This window comes from Anabrus simplex, chromosome 4, assembly GCF_040414725.1.
Source record: "Anabrus simplex isolate iqAnaSimp1 chromosome 4, ASM4041472v1, whole genome shotgun sequence".
In the NCBI taxonomy this organism is placed as follows: domain Eukaryota; kingdom Metazoa; phylum Arthropoda; class Insecta; order Orthoptera; family Tettigoniidae; genus Anabrus; species Anabrus simplex.
In genome coordinates, this window is record NC_090268.1 from 299,058,170 (window position 1) to 299,074,266 (window position 16,097).

General features: G+C 41.4%; 1 protein-coding gene across 2 annotated transcripts in view; it reads right to left on the minus strand.

Moving 5' to 3' along the window:
* Positions 1–16,097, minus strand: part of LOC136871908 (arylsulfatase B) — a 347,013-nt gene that overhangs the window by 24,830 nt on the left and 306,086 nt on the right. For both annotated transcript variants that reach the window (XM_067145620.2, XM_067145622.2), the window contains exon 7: positions 13,174–13,426. In XM_067145620.2, the coding sequence (XP_067001721.2) occupies positions 13,174–13,426 (253 nt within the window). The remainder of the gene's footprint in view (positions 1–13,173; positions 13,427–16,097) is intronic.

The following is a 16,097-nucleotide window of genomic DNA, read 5'->3' on the forward strand; positions in this document are numbered from 1 at the left end:
TGGTACACTGTGCCGGCACACGACACACGGAACTGTAACTGCGCGGAGATTATGATATGTTTTGTACGAACATGTGTACTGAGTCTCTTAGAACTAGGCGCAGGTATGTCAACACACGTTTCATACACAAATGTATCGGTAATTCCCTTGACTGTCCCAATTTACTCCAGTTGCTACCAATTCATGTTCCTTCCCGCAACACCCGACAGGCTGTAGCCTTTCACTTACCCAGGTGCAGAACTGAATCACACAGTAACTCTTGGTTTAAGCAGGCCCTAAGATCCCTGAACGAAATTAGCGGGATGGTGGATATATTTCACTCGTCAGCTAGTGAAATTCGCAGACATCTTATTGACGCTTCATAGACAGAGTGTTTCTTGTATCTTGTTCTGTGCATTTTGTAACTGAAAGTTATACTTCCTTCCTTCCTTCCTTCGGTCATTTCAAATGTATGAACACTTCTCTGGTTTCATGTTTTTTCTTCCTTATGTGTTTTGTAAATATGTAAATTTTATATATTGCTTAGTTATAATTAGTAGTAGCAGTAAGTGCTGTTAATATTGTTGTGATTTGAATGTATTATATAATCTGTAATTGGAGAATTACTAACTCTGTTGATAAATCAAATCGAATCAAATCGAATCGAATCAAATCAAATCAAATCAAATCAAAATCAAAATCAAAATCAAAATCAAAGAGATAACTTCTTGAGGCAACATGGCATCCTCTGCGTCATGCTGTGTGTAGTTACTGCCAGTGTAAAGCTGCCGGAACGTGAAGAACAGTTGGGACACTGAGATTCGCGCCCATAATCACGTTTAAGTCCCCCATATGTCCAACCCCTCGCTCACGTCGTGGGGGATGGGCAACGGTACGAAGTAGGGGATAGTACAGCGGGGACGTTGGGTGCCCCAGGACCGCTGCGGTAGCTGTGAAGGCCTTACAGGAACCCTGAAAAGTAACGGCTAACGGGGCTCTGGTCAAGTCCTTAACGGCAACTGAGGCGGAGAAGGAGACCTTTGGTACGGCAAAGTTGGCGAAGGAGGCAACCCTTCCTCTTGGGGTAAAATAAAGAGGAAAACCACTGCCTCGTGGTGCAGAGGGATCTTCAAAGGCTAAGGGAGACTACCCCAACAGAAAAAAGCAGGCTTGGAAGCGTAGGTGCCAGCCCCACCAACAAGCTCGGGTGCTGTAGGCCAATAACTCGCACAACCTTAAATCTGTAACGATTGTGAAAAACCGGGTAACTGCCAATGTACCTCCTAAACATTATTTTCCTTAAGACTGGTCACGCCTCTCAGTCACGTACGGATATGCAGTCCATCAGAACAAGTGTCATTGTGTTCATATTCCTATGCCTATGTGTACAGGAAAATGAATCTTACATGCATTATACTGTAGAAGGGAATCATACATATATTTCTGCAGCAGGCCTATGCTACAAGGCATGTAAGGTTAATTTTCCTGTACACACAAGCATATGAAAATGAACACAACGGCAATTGTTCTGATGGATTGCATATCCGTACTGGCTGAGAGGCGTGAACACTCTTAAGGAAAATAATAGTTAGGAAGTGCATTGTCACTTACCCGATTTTTTACAATCGTTACAGAAATGACCTCATTACAGAAACATCAACAATCACATTTAAAGGCAGCTTAGACGTTAAAATTTTGCAGTCATTATGAAATACGCATATCACTATTACAATGACAGTATAGTTTTTAAAAGTAAGTATTCCAAGAATATTTTCACCAATTGAAATATATCGCCCTGTATTGTGAGTAATTAGGGCCAGGATAAAGCTTCATGACACGTGAGAAAGCAGTCGGAACTCTGAAATACGCACCCAAGAAAAACCATGTTTAAATGTTGCTTTCAGGTTAAGAATGGTTTCATTCATTCTGAAATACACCTGTCACAATTACACCGACAGTAGATGTATTTACAAATATCAAGAGCAGAATTCCGGTGTAAAATTCTGCAAAGTTTACCGCCTTTTGTACGGCATTTGTTACGTGCCTTCATTGAAAACACTCCTAAAGAACAGTCGAAAACAAAGAAGAACAGATTAATTGATTCGCATGTACCGAAGACCAGTGGAAGGTGCAACGGGACTCACAGAACAAAGAGAATATGAAAGAACACAGAACACTCTAGCACGTGAGGGCACATTGCCGGTATAGACAGTCAGCTAGTAGGTGAAGGGCAATGCATAGTAGCGCTTTTGACGGGACAGCGAGTCATTGTCTCGGTCTCGCTTGAGAATGTTTCGAAACAACTGACACTAGGTGTTCCGAAACAGGGACATAGTGTTGCCGGACCTAGGCTGGACGTACCGTCTCATCATGTCCCACACATGCTCAATGGAACTGATGTCTGGAGATCTAGTGGGCCAGGGTAGCATGCATATACCGTCCAGAGCAGGCTGTGCTGCCATAGTGGCATGAGGGAGTGCGAAATCGTGCTGGAAGTTAGGATCCTCCCATACATGAATACCAGAGATGATCGGAATAGGTAGCTTATTCTCCCACCCACACGCCCACCCACCAATACCACATTCCATAATTCAGGTGTAATGAGAGCGTGCACACGATGGATTGTTCAGCTTATTCACACATCTATGAACGCGGACACAGCCACCACTTTGTCCAAGCCAGAAACGCCTTTCATCAGTGAATACCACTGCTCTTCCTCAACGCACTCTGTCCCGACACCACCGGAGATCGACGATGAGCAGATGTCAGTGGTAAGCATGCCAGAGGAACATTAAAACGCTAAATTTACCCCCCATAACAGATTGTTATTCGTGAAGACACGCGGGGGCTGGGGGCGGCTCAAGCGATACTTTTGTCCAGGGGCTCATTAGTGCAGCTAGATGGCACTGGCGGTGCTTGGCGGTTGTGGCAACCCTCCCTTTCCCATGTTCTCCGCCATTGATGGACCACTGACACGTCACGCCTCAAGTGACTGGCAATTCTGTGGAACGTCTGATTACTCTCTCGCCATTCCACTAAACGGCCACGCTCACACTAAATTATTCATTTGATTCTCACACTCTTTGATGTCCAACCAATGTTGGTGCTTCTTGTAAAAGGGCCTAACGCCTAAGGTCCCCCCCCCCCCAACCAATGTAATCGCACAGCCAATTGCACCTGTTTTGTTGGCAGCGACCTGCAATATGACATTTGGTCCAATAGCCGCAGACCGGTGCAGGCGAGTGTTTCCCTTCCACGTACGATCAGTGAGTTTTAAAACTTGTTTTAGATTTTACGATGTTTTATGGTACTAGGTGTCCATCATGCATTTTCAGTAATATACATACAGAAAATTGGATTATACCAACATTCATCTACTGAACGACGTTGCTTGAACTCTTCGTTCGCAAGTTGTTGAGTGTGACAGATAATAACGTACCGCTCTAGGAATATACGGATATGTTCGGAATAAGACGACATCGAATAGAGTACACTTCGGCTTAACAGCTTTTGTAGCGCTACATTTGGGAGGCGAAGGAGTTGGTCCCCACGATCGGCTGTTCTGAGAATTGTTTTCTGTTGCTTTCTATTCTCCTGCAACAAGACGAATGCTGTAACAGTTCCACGGCCGCACTCTCTTTACCTTCTCCGCAAGTCATATCAAAACGTCCAGCTCCATAGATAAATAGCGTGCTGGCCTTTGGTCACAAGGCTGCAAGGTTCGATTCTCGAAAGGGTCGGGAATTTTAACCATATTTGGTTACTTCCGCTGGCACGGGCGCTGGGTGCATGTGTCGACTTCATCATCATTTCATCCTCATCACGACGCGCAGGTCGCCTACGGGAGTGTAATCAAAAGACCTGCACCTGGCGAGCCGAACTTCTCCTCGGACACTCCCGGCACTAAAAGCCATACGCCGTTTCATTTTACATCACAATCGTCAATCTCCCTGGCTTAAGAGATGGAATTATCGTCTAAGAGGCCCGCCATACCTTGTCCAGGTATAGAATGAAAACTTTAACCCACCCCACCCCACCTGAGCCCTGCATTCAGGCAGAGGAAATACATTTTGAATATTAGATCTAAAGAATATCAATTCCTTGTAATAATAATAATAATAATAATAATAATAAAGTCCAGTCCTCATCGCGAAAGTTTGATTTATCTTCAGCATCAACTACGAAAGCCGGGTGTCATTGGATAGGCATATCAAAGAAATAACGACCAATTTCCTCTATGAAGCAGTAGTAGAGTTTCAAACGCAGAGGGTATAATATTTGCGAGGTCTAAATCATTTTTCAATTTCATGCCTTTCGTTGTTCCTCTCATTTATTTTCTGATACCTTAATTCTTCTCTAAAGATCGAACCTCTTCCCTTTTCTCTTGTGATCAGTATTAAGAGGACATGGTTATCTAGTACTTCCCATTAAAACGATCATCTTCACCAAACTCATATGCATTACCAGATCTGGCGCAGTGAGAAAAGAAACAGAAAACTCTCTCGCTGGGTTGAGTGGTTGAGACGGTTGAGGCGCTGATCTTCTGATCCTAACTCCTGGCTCAGTCCGGTGGTATATGAAGTTGCTCAAAAATTCGTCAGCCTCGTGTCCAATTCTCACAAAATAAGAAAAACATTTCAAGTCTTCAAGCACAAACAATATTTATTTATTTATTTATTTATTTATTTATTTATTTATTTATGTATTTATTTATTTATTTATTTATTTATTTATTTATTTATTTATTTATTTATGCCCCCAACGGGTCAGGGTGACCACAGTATTTTTCCCAACTAGTCAGTTACATATCTCAGGGTATTCATGCCTCCAGAAAAATGGTTAATTTTTCTATGTTTTGGTTTAACGTGCGTTCAAAGAGAAAATAATGACACCATATGCGGTCCAGCATTACGTAATTCAACGCTCAGTAGTGGATTTCGCGCACGCAAACTTCAGTCAACCTTTCGACAAACACATCTGCATAACGAGAACCTTACTCACTAAGTATAACTACAGACTACCATTACAAATGAAAACTCATTCCATTCTATAAAAAAATCAATCAAGAAACACATTTATTAAATTATCAAGACTTGCGAAAGAAATGGTTAATGTCAAATATTGCTCATGATCTTCCAATTGTCAACCTAATAAATAAATATTCTAATTCCTAAATCAAATATTCTAAGTCAGCGCTGGCTTATTCCTAAACTAAGTTTTCATATCTTAACATTCTGGGTCGCGTATTCCTGAAATTAATTGTTGCTTTGTTTCATCTTCCTATTAAAATTTACATCTGGTCATTTAAGTATACAGTATATCATAGTCTTCTGATCACGGTCAAAATTCGGTATATCAGTAAATTATTCCATCACTCACGGTGTTAATTATACACCCTCATCAAAAATACAATCATTACATTGTTCAAATTATCGTGGAAATGAACTGAATATGAATAAAAGTGTTCTGAATACTAATACCAGAGACCTAAGTTACATTGAAAATTATCTGAGTTCGTTGGTGCAGACTACAGTGAAGAAAATGAAATATTGAATGACGCACTAAGCTTCTCGGTCCAATTGCCACTTAAGTACGGCTCCTAGCTAAATATTCGCTCTAATAATATTTCAGATTAACAAAACATCGATGATATCCTACGTAAATCTTAAATAATTTCCCTACTCTAGCTATATAATTTCTTATGTAACGTATTCCAGTTCAATATGCACGTAGCCAATAAGCATTTTTTCATATATGGATGTGCAAGTGCCTACATTAAGATATTTCGACACTACATTACCATACTAGTTACATCCTAGTTTGATCTTCCACGCCATTAATATTCATTCAGAATACGACACAGTCATGCATTCATATACCCATCACCGGTTGTTATAATAGTCAAACCACTTTCACACTTCATTAAAAGATGCGTAATTTTATTGTCCATACCTTGCTATAGTTCCTCCCTGGGGCATACTAATATTCCGTAGTCGCTTTACTTGTGCACCTATATCGCACATTATATATATGTTATATACGTTTTACTTCCTGTTCATTTGCGCAATAATACATTTAAAGCATCATATATACTTCATTATTTCATTAGTATCTTCGTTTCAACCCATATTTAATTCATTTAACATCTATGATTATCGCGTTTAACCTCCAATATTAATTAAACACAACGATACGTATCACTCCAATAGCGCAGAATTCGTTCCTCAAAACGCATTTTGTCATACAATTTAACATATAACCCCAAATTCAGTATCTATTTTTTTCAATATAATAACACAGCAAAGAGTATGGTAATTTAACTTAACCAATTCAAACATGCGTCCCTCTGTGACGTAAACTGGGTTTGACTTGTATTACATCACTCATGGATCTTTCTAACTAACCGGGATTCTTTGAAACATATGTTACACTACGTCACACTTTTAAATCGTATTCTTACTTACTTGGATAAGATGATATAGTAAATACGTTACCAATCTGTCACGAGATATCGTCTTAAATATTTCACACTGCACTTTCTTGTATTCACTGCACACTTAATTATCTCACGTTTAGGCTATTCAGATCTATTGCATATACTGGTAATACTCTACATAAGAAATTATACTGTTTAATACTATTACTTAGCTCGCCATTCAATATCTCGGGCCTTAGTTGCTCTTCGGTCTGGTCACAGGCCTCGGATTGAGAATTGGGCAGGTTCTCCATCACTGGTATCTCGGGTAGAGTGACCTCCTCCACACGGGTCGGGTGGTTTTAACTGCCAGGATGACATCTCCCTCCAGGTTGGTCTATGCCGATTTAGCAAGCCATTATCTGTTCAGGAACACAGTAGACAATATCCATCGATACTGGAAAATGTGAATTCATCATGGTTCTGCGAAGTATATATATATTTTTATAATGATTGCCTCTTTATTTAGGCTATCGTTGCTATTATTTCCACTTAATATAGCTCAATTTCAAGCTCTCGCGACTCAATCAACTTCTTGTTTCCGAACGATTTTGCGTCTAAGTATTTTGACGACCTTTCGAAATTTCTGGATTTTATTTCTTCTTTACTGTATTTCAACGTTTATCTCTTTGTTTTCTTCAATATTACCGTCCTCTGAGCTTAAAATTCACGTTAGATACTGCAAATCTTGCTTATTTTTTAGAGCGATGTTCAGGAAGTCTTATCATTACGAGGTCAATTTTTTAAGTCAGTTTTTATAATAATCCGATTGACCCTTCTTATTTTTTAAAACAATTCTATCGATTCTACACCATTGTACACCGCCTTCATAGTGGTAGGTTTAAGTTAGTCATGGCCTTCTGACATATATAAGTATCGATATCCTACTACACATTTCTTTGCCTTGGCTGGCCTCTACCTTCCGTAGGCGCCATTTTGTAATACGTCCAGTAAATGCATCGGGTACATTTACTTATTTATTTATTTATTTATTTATTTATTTATTTATTTATTTATTTATTTATTTATTTATTTATTTATTTATTTATTTATTTATTTATTTCAGTCTTTAATTTATTTATTCTTTCTTTCTTAATCTGTTTACCCTCCAGGGTTAGATTTTCCCTCGGACTCGGTGAGGGATCCCACCTCTACCGCCTTAAGGGCAGTGTCCTGGAACGTGAGACTTTTGCGTCGGGGATGAAACTAGGATGGAGGACCAGTATCTCGCTCAGACGACCTCAGCTGCTATGCTGAATAGGGGCTTTGTAGATGGATGGGAATATTGGAACGGATAGACAAGGAAGAGGGAAAGAAGCGGTTGTGGACTTAAGTTATGTAGCATCCCAGCATTTGCCTGGGGAAGTGGAAAACCACAGGAAACCACTTCGAGGATGGCTGAGATGGGAATCGAACCCGCCTCTACTCAGTTGACCTCCTGAGGCTGAGTAGATCGCGTTCCAGCCCTCGTATCACTTTTCAAATTTCGTGGCAGAGCCGAGAATAGAACCCGGGCCTCCAGGGAGTGGCAGCTAATCACTACACCACAGAGGCGGACTATTTATTTATTTGTTTATTTATTTATTTATTTAATCATTGCGGTTTACAGACCTGAACTCCTAATTGCAAAAGGCAGTACATAATTCATACACAAAACTGAACAAAAACCATAAAGAGTTTGAAAGAAACGAACAAAGCACTGTGCGAATTCACTGTGCGGTTTGGGTCGCGCAGCCGCAAGCTTGCATTCGGGAGGTAGTTGGTTTGAACCCCACTCTCGGTAGCCCTGAAGATGGTTTTCTGTTGTTTCTCAATTCCACACCAGGTAACTGCTGGGGCTGTACCTTACGGCCACGGCCGCTTCCTCCTGACTCCTAGCCCTTTCCTACTCATCGTCGCCATAAGAGCTATCTATGTCGGTGCGACGTAAAGCAAATATTGTAAAAGAAATTAAAAAAAGAAAAAGCAAATTAATGTCTGTTTCTCGGGCAAAGAGAGCATCTGGAAGTGCAAACATTACTAGTTTTTAAATTTCGATTAGTGCATTCAAATTAAGTTATCAGTAACCAAACTATAGGAAACAAAGATAACTACATATTAGACAAAATATAAAAAGTCACGACCTACCAGGTTGAAAGTCTGTTTTGATTACAATGTGGTCGTGAAAATTCAATATTCATTGACTTGGCATGACTTGGCCCACAACGGGCAACTTAAACGCACTCTACAGTGTGATGGCATTAGTGCCAGACCTGTAGCTTAGAACCTTTCCAACAGAACAAAGATCGCCTAGGCCACCATAGCTAAATTGGTAGAGTAACCGACGCGAAATCAGGAGGTTGCGTGTTCGGATCCCACTGGTGTCCGCTTGGCCATTTTTGTTCTATACTTAACATCTCTTCAACACGTACTAAATGTACGTAACACGACCTAATAGGTTGAAAGTCTGTTTCGATTACAATGCGGTCGTGAAAATTCAATATTCATCAACATGATATCTTGTAAACTATTAAGTTAATTGTCCGAATCGTTGGCTGAATTCCAATGGCTTGGGTGTTTGTGCTGTTCCAAACACCCTGCAACTCACACACCACACATAACACTATCCTCCACCACAATAACACGCGGTTACCTACACATGGCAGATGCCGCCCACCCTCATCGGAGGGTCTGCCTTACAAGGGCTGCACCCGGCTAGAGATAGCCACACGAAATTATTATTAACTATTCATTTTAGTAAAATTAGTGTATTTAAATAATATGATCCGAAGCTGCTGTAACCGGAAATGCTCTATTCATTAGACAAAATTTATATAAAGAAGTCCGGCATTGTCCGATATTATTATTATTATTATTATTATTATTATTATTATTATTATTATTATTATCATTATTATTATAACTATTATTATATATAAAATTCGCTGGGGCCATCAAGGACCACGTTAAGTCTTGTTGCATTTGACACTGAACTTGGCCTTCTTTAGAGCCCAAATTTCCCTCATTCTTTGTGAGTGGGCTTGCTTACGCTCCTCTGTCCAAGGGGCACCGTGTCTTCTCTTCGGTTGCTCGTCTCGGTTTAGCCCGTTCGTCAATATTTTCTTGCGGAAGATATCTCTGTTAAGGGCGTCTTCAGCTGAAATATGTAGCATTTGCAGGTCTTATTTGGTATTTCTAAACCAGGGAATTGTGGTTTTGGGGTTTGAATCAAAAAAGTGAAATATTTCTTTAGTTAACTTTCTTTCGTCCATCTTTTCAGATGACCATAAAATCGTGCCCGTCTTTTTCGGATTGTGTCGGTAATTTTCTCTATTTTGCTGTAGACTTCCTTGTTGGATCTCTTTTGATGGATTCCATTTCTGTACTTTGATCCCAAGATTCCTCTCACAATTTTGCGTTCTCTTTTCTCCAGTTCTTCAAGGAGTCCTTTGTTGGCATTTAGAGACAGGGTTTCGGCTGCATATAGAACTACTGGCTTCAGAACTGTTTCATAGTGACGTATCTTGGTGTTTTGGAAAAGGCATTTTTTGTTGTAGATTGTGCGGGATGTTTGATAGGCTATTTCCAGTTTGCGTACTCGCTCCTGAAGTGCTTCTTTGTCCAGTCAATTTTTCATGATGATCTCACCCAGGTATTCGAATTTGTCTACTCGGGTGATGTCCCCGTATTTTGTATGGAGTTTTGGTGGAGCCTCTTTGATGTTAGTCATTACTTCTGTTTTCTCAAACGATATCTGCAAACCAGTTTGTTCGGCAATTTCTTTTAAAATTTCAACTTGAGCTCTAGCGGTTTCTATGTCGTTTGAGAGAACAGCAATATCATCGGCAAATGCTAAGCAGTCTGTTGCGATCCCCTTGGATTTGGTCCCTATTCTCAATGGACTGTAATTGGTTTCCTGTAATCTCACCCGCCAGGTTCTGATGATCTTTCCAAGAACACAGTTGAAGAGTATCGGGGATAGCCCATCACCTTGTCGGACTCCTGTTTTGATGTCAAAGGAATGCGAGAGACTTCCGTGGAACTGCACCTTGGATTTTGTATCGGTCAGGGTGGCTCTAATTAATGCCAGCAGTTTCAAATCAACTCCAAATTCATTTAAGATGTTTAGCAGGACTTCCCGGTCAATGGAGACGTACGCTTTCTTAAAGTCCACAAAGACAGACACATACTGCTTGGACCTTAGTGCACAATATCTGATGATCGTTTTGAGATTTTGGATCTGTTCAGCTGTTGAGCGACCTTTTCTGAACCCTCCTTGGTATTCACCTATTTGATGTTCGACTTGTGCTTCCAAACGCTCCAGGATGGCAAGTGATATAATTTTGTAAGTCACGGGTAGCAAAGATATTCCTCTGTAGTTGTTGATGTTCTTCATGCTGCCTTTTTTGTGTAATGGATGGATCAAAGCTATTTTCCAATCTTCCGGTAGGGTCTCCTTGTTTCAAATTTCTTCTATTTGCTTTTGCAAGATATCAAGTGATTCCTCTGGGGCATATTTCCATAGTTCTGCTACTACTGAGTCTTCCCCCGGCGCTTTGTTATTTTTGAGATGGGCAATGTGGCGCTTGATTTCATCTCTGTCGGGTGGTCTGGAATCTGGGTACCTGAGTAAGGGTTCCTTGGTCTCAATGGCGCTTTGCGGTTTAGAGCAATTAAGTAAATTCTTGAAGTAATCTGCCAGAATGCTGCAATTTTCTTCATTTGACGTCGCCAGTGTGCCGTCCTTTCGCTCAAAGCATAGAGATGGTGGTTTATAGCCAGCGAGTTTGCGTTTGAAGGCTCTGTAGTACTCTCTGCTTTCATTCTTCCTAAAGTTTTGTTCTATCTTTTCAATGAGAGATTTTTCGTATTTACGTTTCTCAGTTCTGAACACCCTAGCTGCTTGGGCACGTTGGGTTTTGTAGGTTTCCCAATCATTTTCTGATTTCGTAGAGTAGTACTGTTTCCACGCATTGAGTCTTTCTTGGAGGACTGTTTCTAGGGTACCATTCCACCAGACATGCTTTTTGCTTTCTTGATTTCTGCAACGTCTTTGGCGGCCTCAACAAGGAGACTTTTGGCGTTGTTAAAGTCACAGTCATTTGGTCTAGCCTTCTCCGTAACTCCTCGACCCTTTGCCGAAGTTTATCATTGTCGAAGCGTGTGATCTGTTTGGTTGTCTTCCTTGTGTTTGCGGGAATTGGTTTGAATTTGATAAGAGACATATAATGATCTGAGGCCACATTGATGCCTTTCTTTACCTTGACATTCATAATCTCAGGGCTGTTTCTCCTGGAGATTGCAACATGATCAATTTGGAACTCTCCGAAAGCTTGGACGGGAGAACGCCAAGTCATTTGCTTTCTGGGTAGATGGCGAAAGTGGGTCGACATGACCTGCAGGTTGTGATTTTCGCAAATGGACACCAGTCTTTTGCCGTTGGGATTGGTTCTTTTGTGAGCAGGGTAATTTCCTATAACTTTCTTGTACTTCTGTTCACGACCTAGTTGGGCATTGAAGTCACCCAAAAGAAGCTTGACATGGTGTTTGGGGATTTTGTTTAATTTTTCATCCAGTAGGTCCCAGAAATTATCAACTTCGTCTGGATCAGACTTTTCTTATCGTTTGTAGGAGCATGTGCGTTGACTAGAGCGTAGGTTTTGTTCGCGCATTTAATTGTGAGTATAGACAATCTGTCATTCACAGGTTCGAAATTTGCAACCGATTTAAGGATCTTGGTTCTAATAGAAACGCGGTTCCAAGAATCACAGCTCCATTGAGGATTCCTCTTTGCGCTTTGCTCTTGAAAAATCGGTAGCCTTCGGATTCAAAAATCTCTTCATCTGGGTATCTTGTTTTCTGTAGGGCCATTATGGATATCTGATTTTCGTGAAGAGCTTTGGTGAGCGTTTTCATCTTGCCAGTTTGTGTAAGTGAATTTATGTTGAAAGTTGCTAGAAAGGTTTTAGATTTTGGCCTGAGTTTTTGACTCTTCGGGGTACACCGAGACGCTCCGACTCGTCTCTTGCATGATGTCGAGTCTCCCCCAGAATCCGAACGAGACTCGTGCGCCGTGGCGTTCACGACGAGGGATTTATCCGAAGATTTACCCCCTGGGGTATGTTTCTTGAAATGTTGTGCCATCATGCTTTTTGACTTGACTTTGCTTTGGACGGGTACCCATCCTTTTACAACTAGGGTTGTTAGCCCTAGAGGTTGCCTCAAGATGTTTTCTGGCTTCTGGTCATTTACCAGTCTTCGCCATAACCCTGGCAAGGGACCAGTTTCTTTTTTTCACGGTGGTATTTTATTTCCCTACTACCCTCTGACTCTGCTGGCGGCAGAGCCAGCGAGCTTCCCCAATTCCAATGGGACGCGCCCGATGGAGGTAATGGAGGTAACCGGTAAATCCCCACACGGGTGTTATTATTATTATTATTATTATTATTATTATTATTATTATTATTATTATTATTATTATTCTGCTAGTAGGTAAATATCGCACATGGATTTTAGTGACGTTGGGACTTTAATTAAGATTTAGCTCCGGCATTTGTCTGGTGGAAGAACAGAAGACTATGGAAAGTCTGCCCAATGAAATTCAGAACTGTCAACAATCAGGATCTCCCGAATGCAACATTAAAGCTACGCAATCCATACTGTGTAGCAAACCTGCTCTTTGTATATCTCTAATTCAGTGCAAAATCATGTAAAAGCTAGTCTGTATAGAAAGAACCTACCTGCAAACCGACGGCGATTGTAGTCTTGGATGTTATCGAACTTGGCGACTGCTTCGTCTGGAGCTGGCAGGGGGTTGTAGGGGTTGCCGGAGTGTACTGCAGCGTGAGCCAAGTACAAGAAGAGGGGCGACTGCGTGGAATTGTGAGTCTTGATGATTTTAACAGCTTCTCTGGTAAACACGTCTGTGGAATACTGGCCGTGTAGATCCCATGCAGGCTCCATGCCGCGTCTCATATCCAGCCCCCAGTAAGGCTGTAACGATATAATTTAGTCAGAACAGATCTCTTATAAGACTGAAATTAGAGGAAGTGGTCTGTAATGGGAGAGGGGTTGTGGAAAATAATGAAAATGGCTTTGTGGAAATCATAGGATTGATACAACGAGCTAGAATAACAGAGTGTCTGTATACCTGACATCAGCGCTCCTTGCGAAGACAAGTTCATAAAGGGAGCCATGTTTTGACTGTTTTGACAAAGACAGTTGGTGCGAGAACATATGATCAGGTGACAGGGAGATTGTGTATTGTGACTGAATATCGTAGGTTTTAAGAAAGTGAAAAGTTAGCTTCTCGCCTTGAAAAATGCCAGCTGTATGCTCAGCCGGTCGGCTGTACTAATCGGAGTAAGGTATTGCGTGCTTGATAATGTTCCCTTTTTTTTGACTTATGATAAGTGATAATTTCTTGGTACCCGTTTATCTTTTGCCCTTGAGATTTCATTTTTTCTTGCCTCTGTTGTTGGTGGTATATGATTCGATGAAGTTTGATATTAATGTTCTTTTTTTCTATCCTGAAGGCTATGAATCACTCTCTATGTTTTATTCTAAGCATTGGTTAGATGTAGGCCTACTTCAGTTAAACGTACATCAAACATGGTAAATACAGTATTTGACTGCTGTTTGTGAAATTTATGAAGTATTTATAGTAGATATCGGTCGCATTAATGTTTTAAAATAAGGCTACCTTTCAGCTAGTAATCCCACTATGATATGGTAATGAAAAAAAGAAATATTCCTTACATTACAATAAATAGTAACAGTAAACAATTATAGAGGTACTCATGGGGATGCAATATGTTTAAAAATATGATCTGAATGAGATTGTAACCTATCGTAAGTTCCTTCCGTTTTAAGGATTTCCGTCATAAATACACATTTATGTCCACGAGTTTTATTGTAATTTACGCTTAACCTCAGTAGTCAAGCAGGGTAACGCTCTTATTCTGATTTCGATGCCTGTTCGTGTGTCACTGTATGTCCTTATACACTTTTTCGAACTACCCCACGGGCCGATGACCTAGATATTAGGCCCCTTTAAACAACAAGCATCATCATTACAAGCATCGAACTACCCTACAAAGTTGATAATTGAGATTAGGCACAGACATAGCCATAAAGATACAATAATTCTGTTTCGATTAATAACATCCCCTCGGGTCATAATTCAAGAACAGAAAGACAGATGTCACTATACTGCTAATAATAAGAGTTGGCGTCTGACATTTCTTAGAGGGAGGTCCGTTTACTGCCTGCCGGGGCGGGATAAAGGGAGTGGCTGTGTGGTTGCCATGGAAACGAGGGTGGGGCGACTGCGGTCGCCATGGAGATAAAACTTCAGGGCAGCTCGTCTTGCTGGGAGTTGCCAAACCTGTCAATGTCACTGATAAGAACCTGATTGTTTGTATAAGAGTGTTCGCAAATGGGACGACACCGCCTGGCCAGGCAGTCTACAACAGATCACAGCGGTCAGAATGAAGGAGGGAACAAGTGAGCCGGAAGCGAGGGGTAAGAGTATGTAGAAAGGAATGCTGGAATGTGGCAACATCGTGAAATGGCACGTGCAGTGCTCCTCCCTCCAACCTTACCTGTCAGACGCCAACTTTAGTTAAGTCTAGTATAGACGTCCTATTGCAGAAGGGAACGTAATTGTATGCAGTAAAATTCTCCGAAACGTACAAGTATGTTCATAGGCCCTGTAACACGCGGTAGCGAAAGTACCGGTACGTATGTGTTAATTAAAAGGTTAAGTGTGAATGAATGCGTTGTTTTTAATTCTACAACCCTTATGACATGAACTTAAGAACTTTAAAAGTAAGTATACCCGTGTTATAGCATTCCGTGTGTACAGAGAAGAGTGTTGGGAAAAACACAAACATCCAGTGTCCGAGCCTGAAGAATGAATCAAATGCGATTAAAATCCCCGACCCTGCCGGAGACCAAACCCGGGACTCTCTGAACCAAAGACCTCAACGCTGACCGTTCGGCCAAGGATTCTCACGGGCTGAAGACTGAAGATACGTACACATTAATCTTATGCCGATATCATTTTATCAGTTCTAATTACCAAGTATGTATCCGGGAATATCTTCAGCGAAAGTGTGGCGACGCCCGCGGGAGCTGTGGCGCACACTCTGGGAACCATTACCTTAGACCAGGGCCTCTCAAACGCCCAAAATCTCACGCGTGCAAATCGAGGCGCAAGAGCTCCGTGCACTGTGCATCGGTCCCTCTTGGTTCAGCTCGGACCAACGCTTCGTCTCTAGGCTACTCGGCTAAGCTCGGCTCTACTCGGCTCAAGTCAGCTCGGATTTAGAGCGCTACGGAGCGAGTGTGGTAGAGGGAGACAGGGGGAGCGAGCGAGACAGGCGTGAGGAAAGAGGCAGCGCTATTGCTCCAAATCGAGGAGTGGCGGGTCTGCACTCTGGTCAACCAAGGGAAATCGTCTTTTGCACCGTGCACAGTGCATGCACCAAGCACATGCACCCTGAGAGGCCCTGCCTTAGAGGATTAGGACTTCATGTAATGGGATTACGGAGAAAATGCAAAAATAAACATCTTTAATTCATAAATGATTTCCCCCTCAAAATAAATACGAATGGTTACAAATAATATCCACCTGTCATATTCTTGTGGAAAGAGATGACGA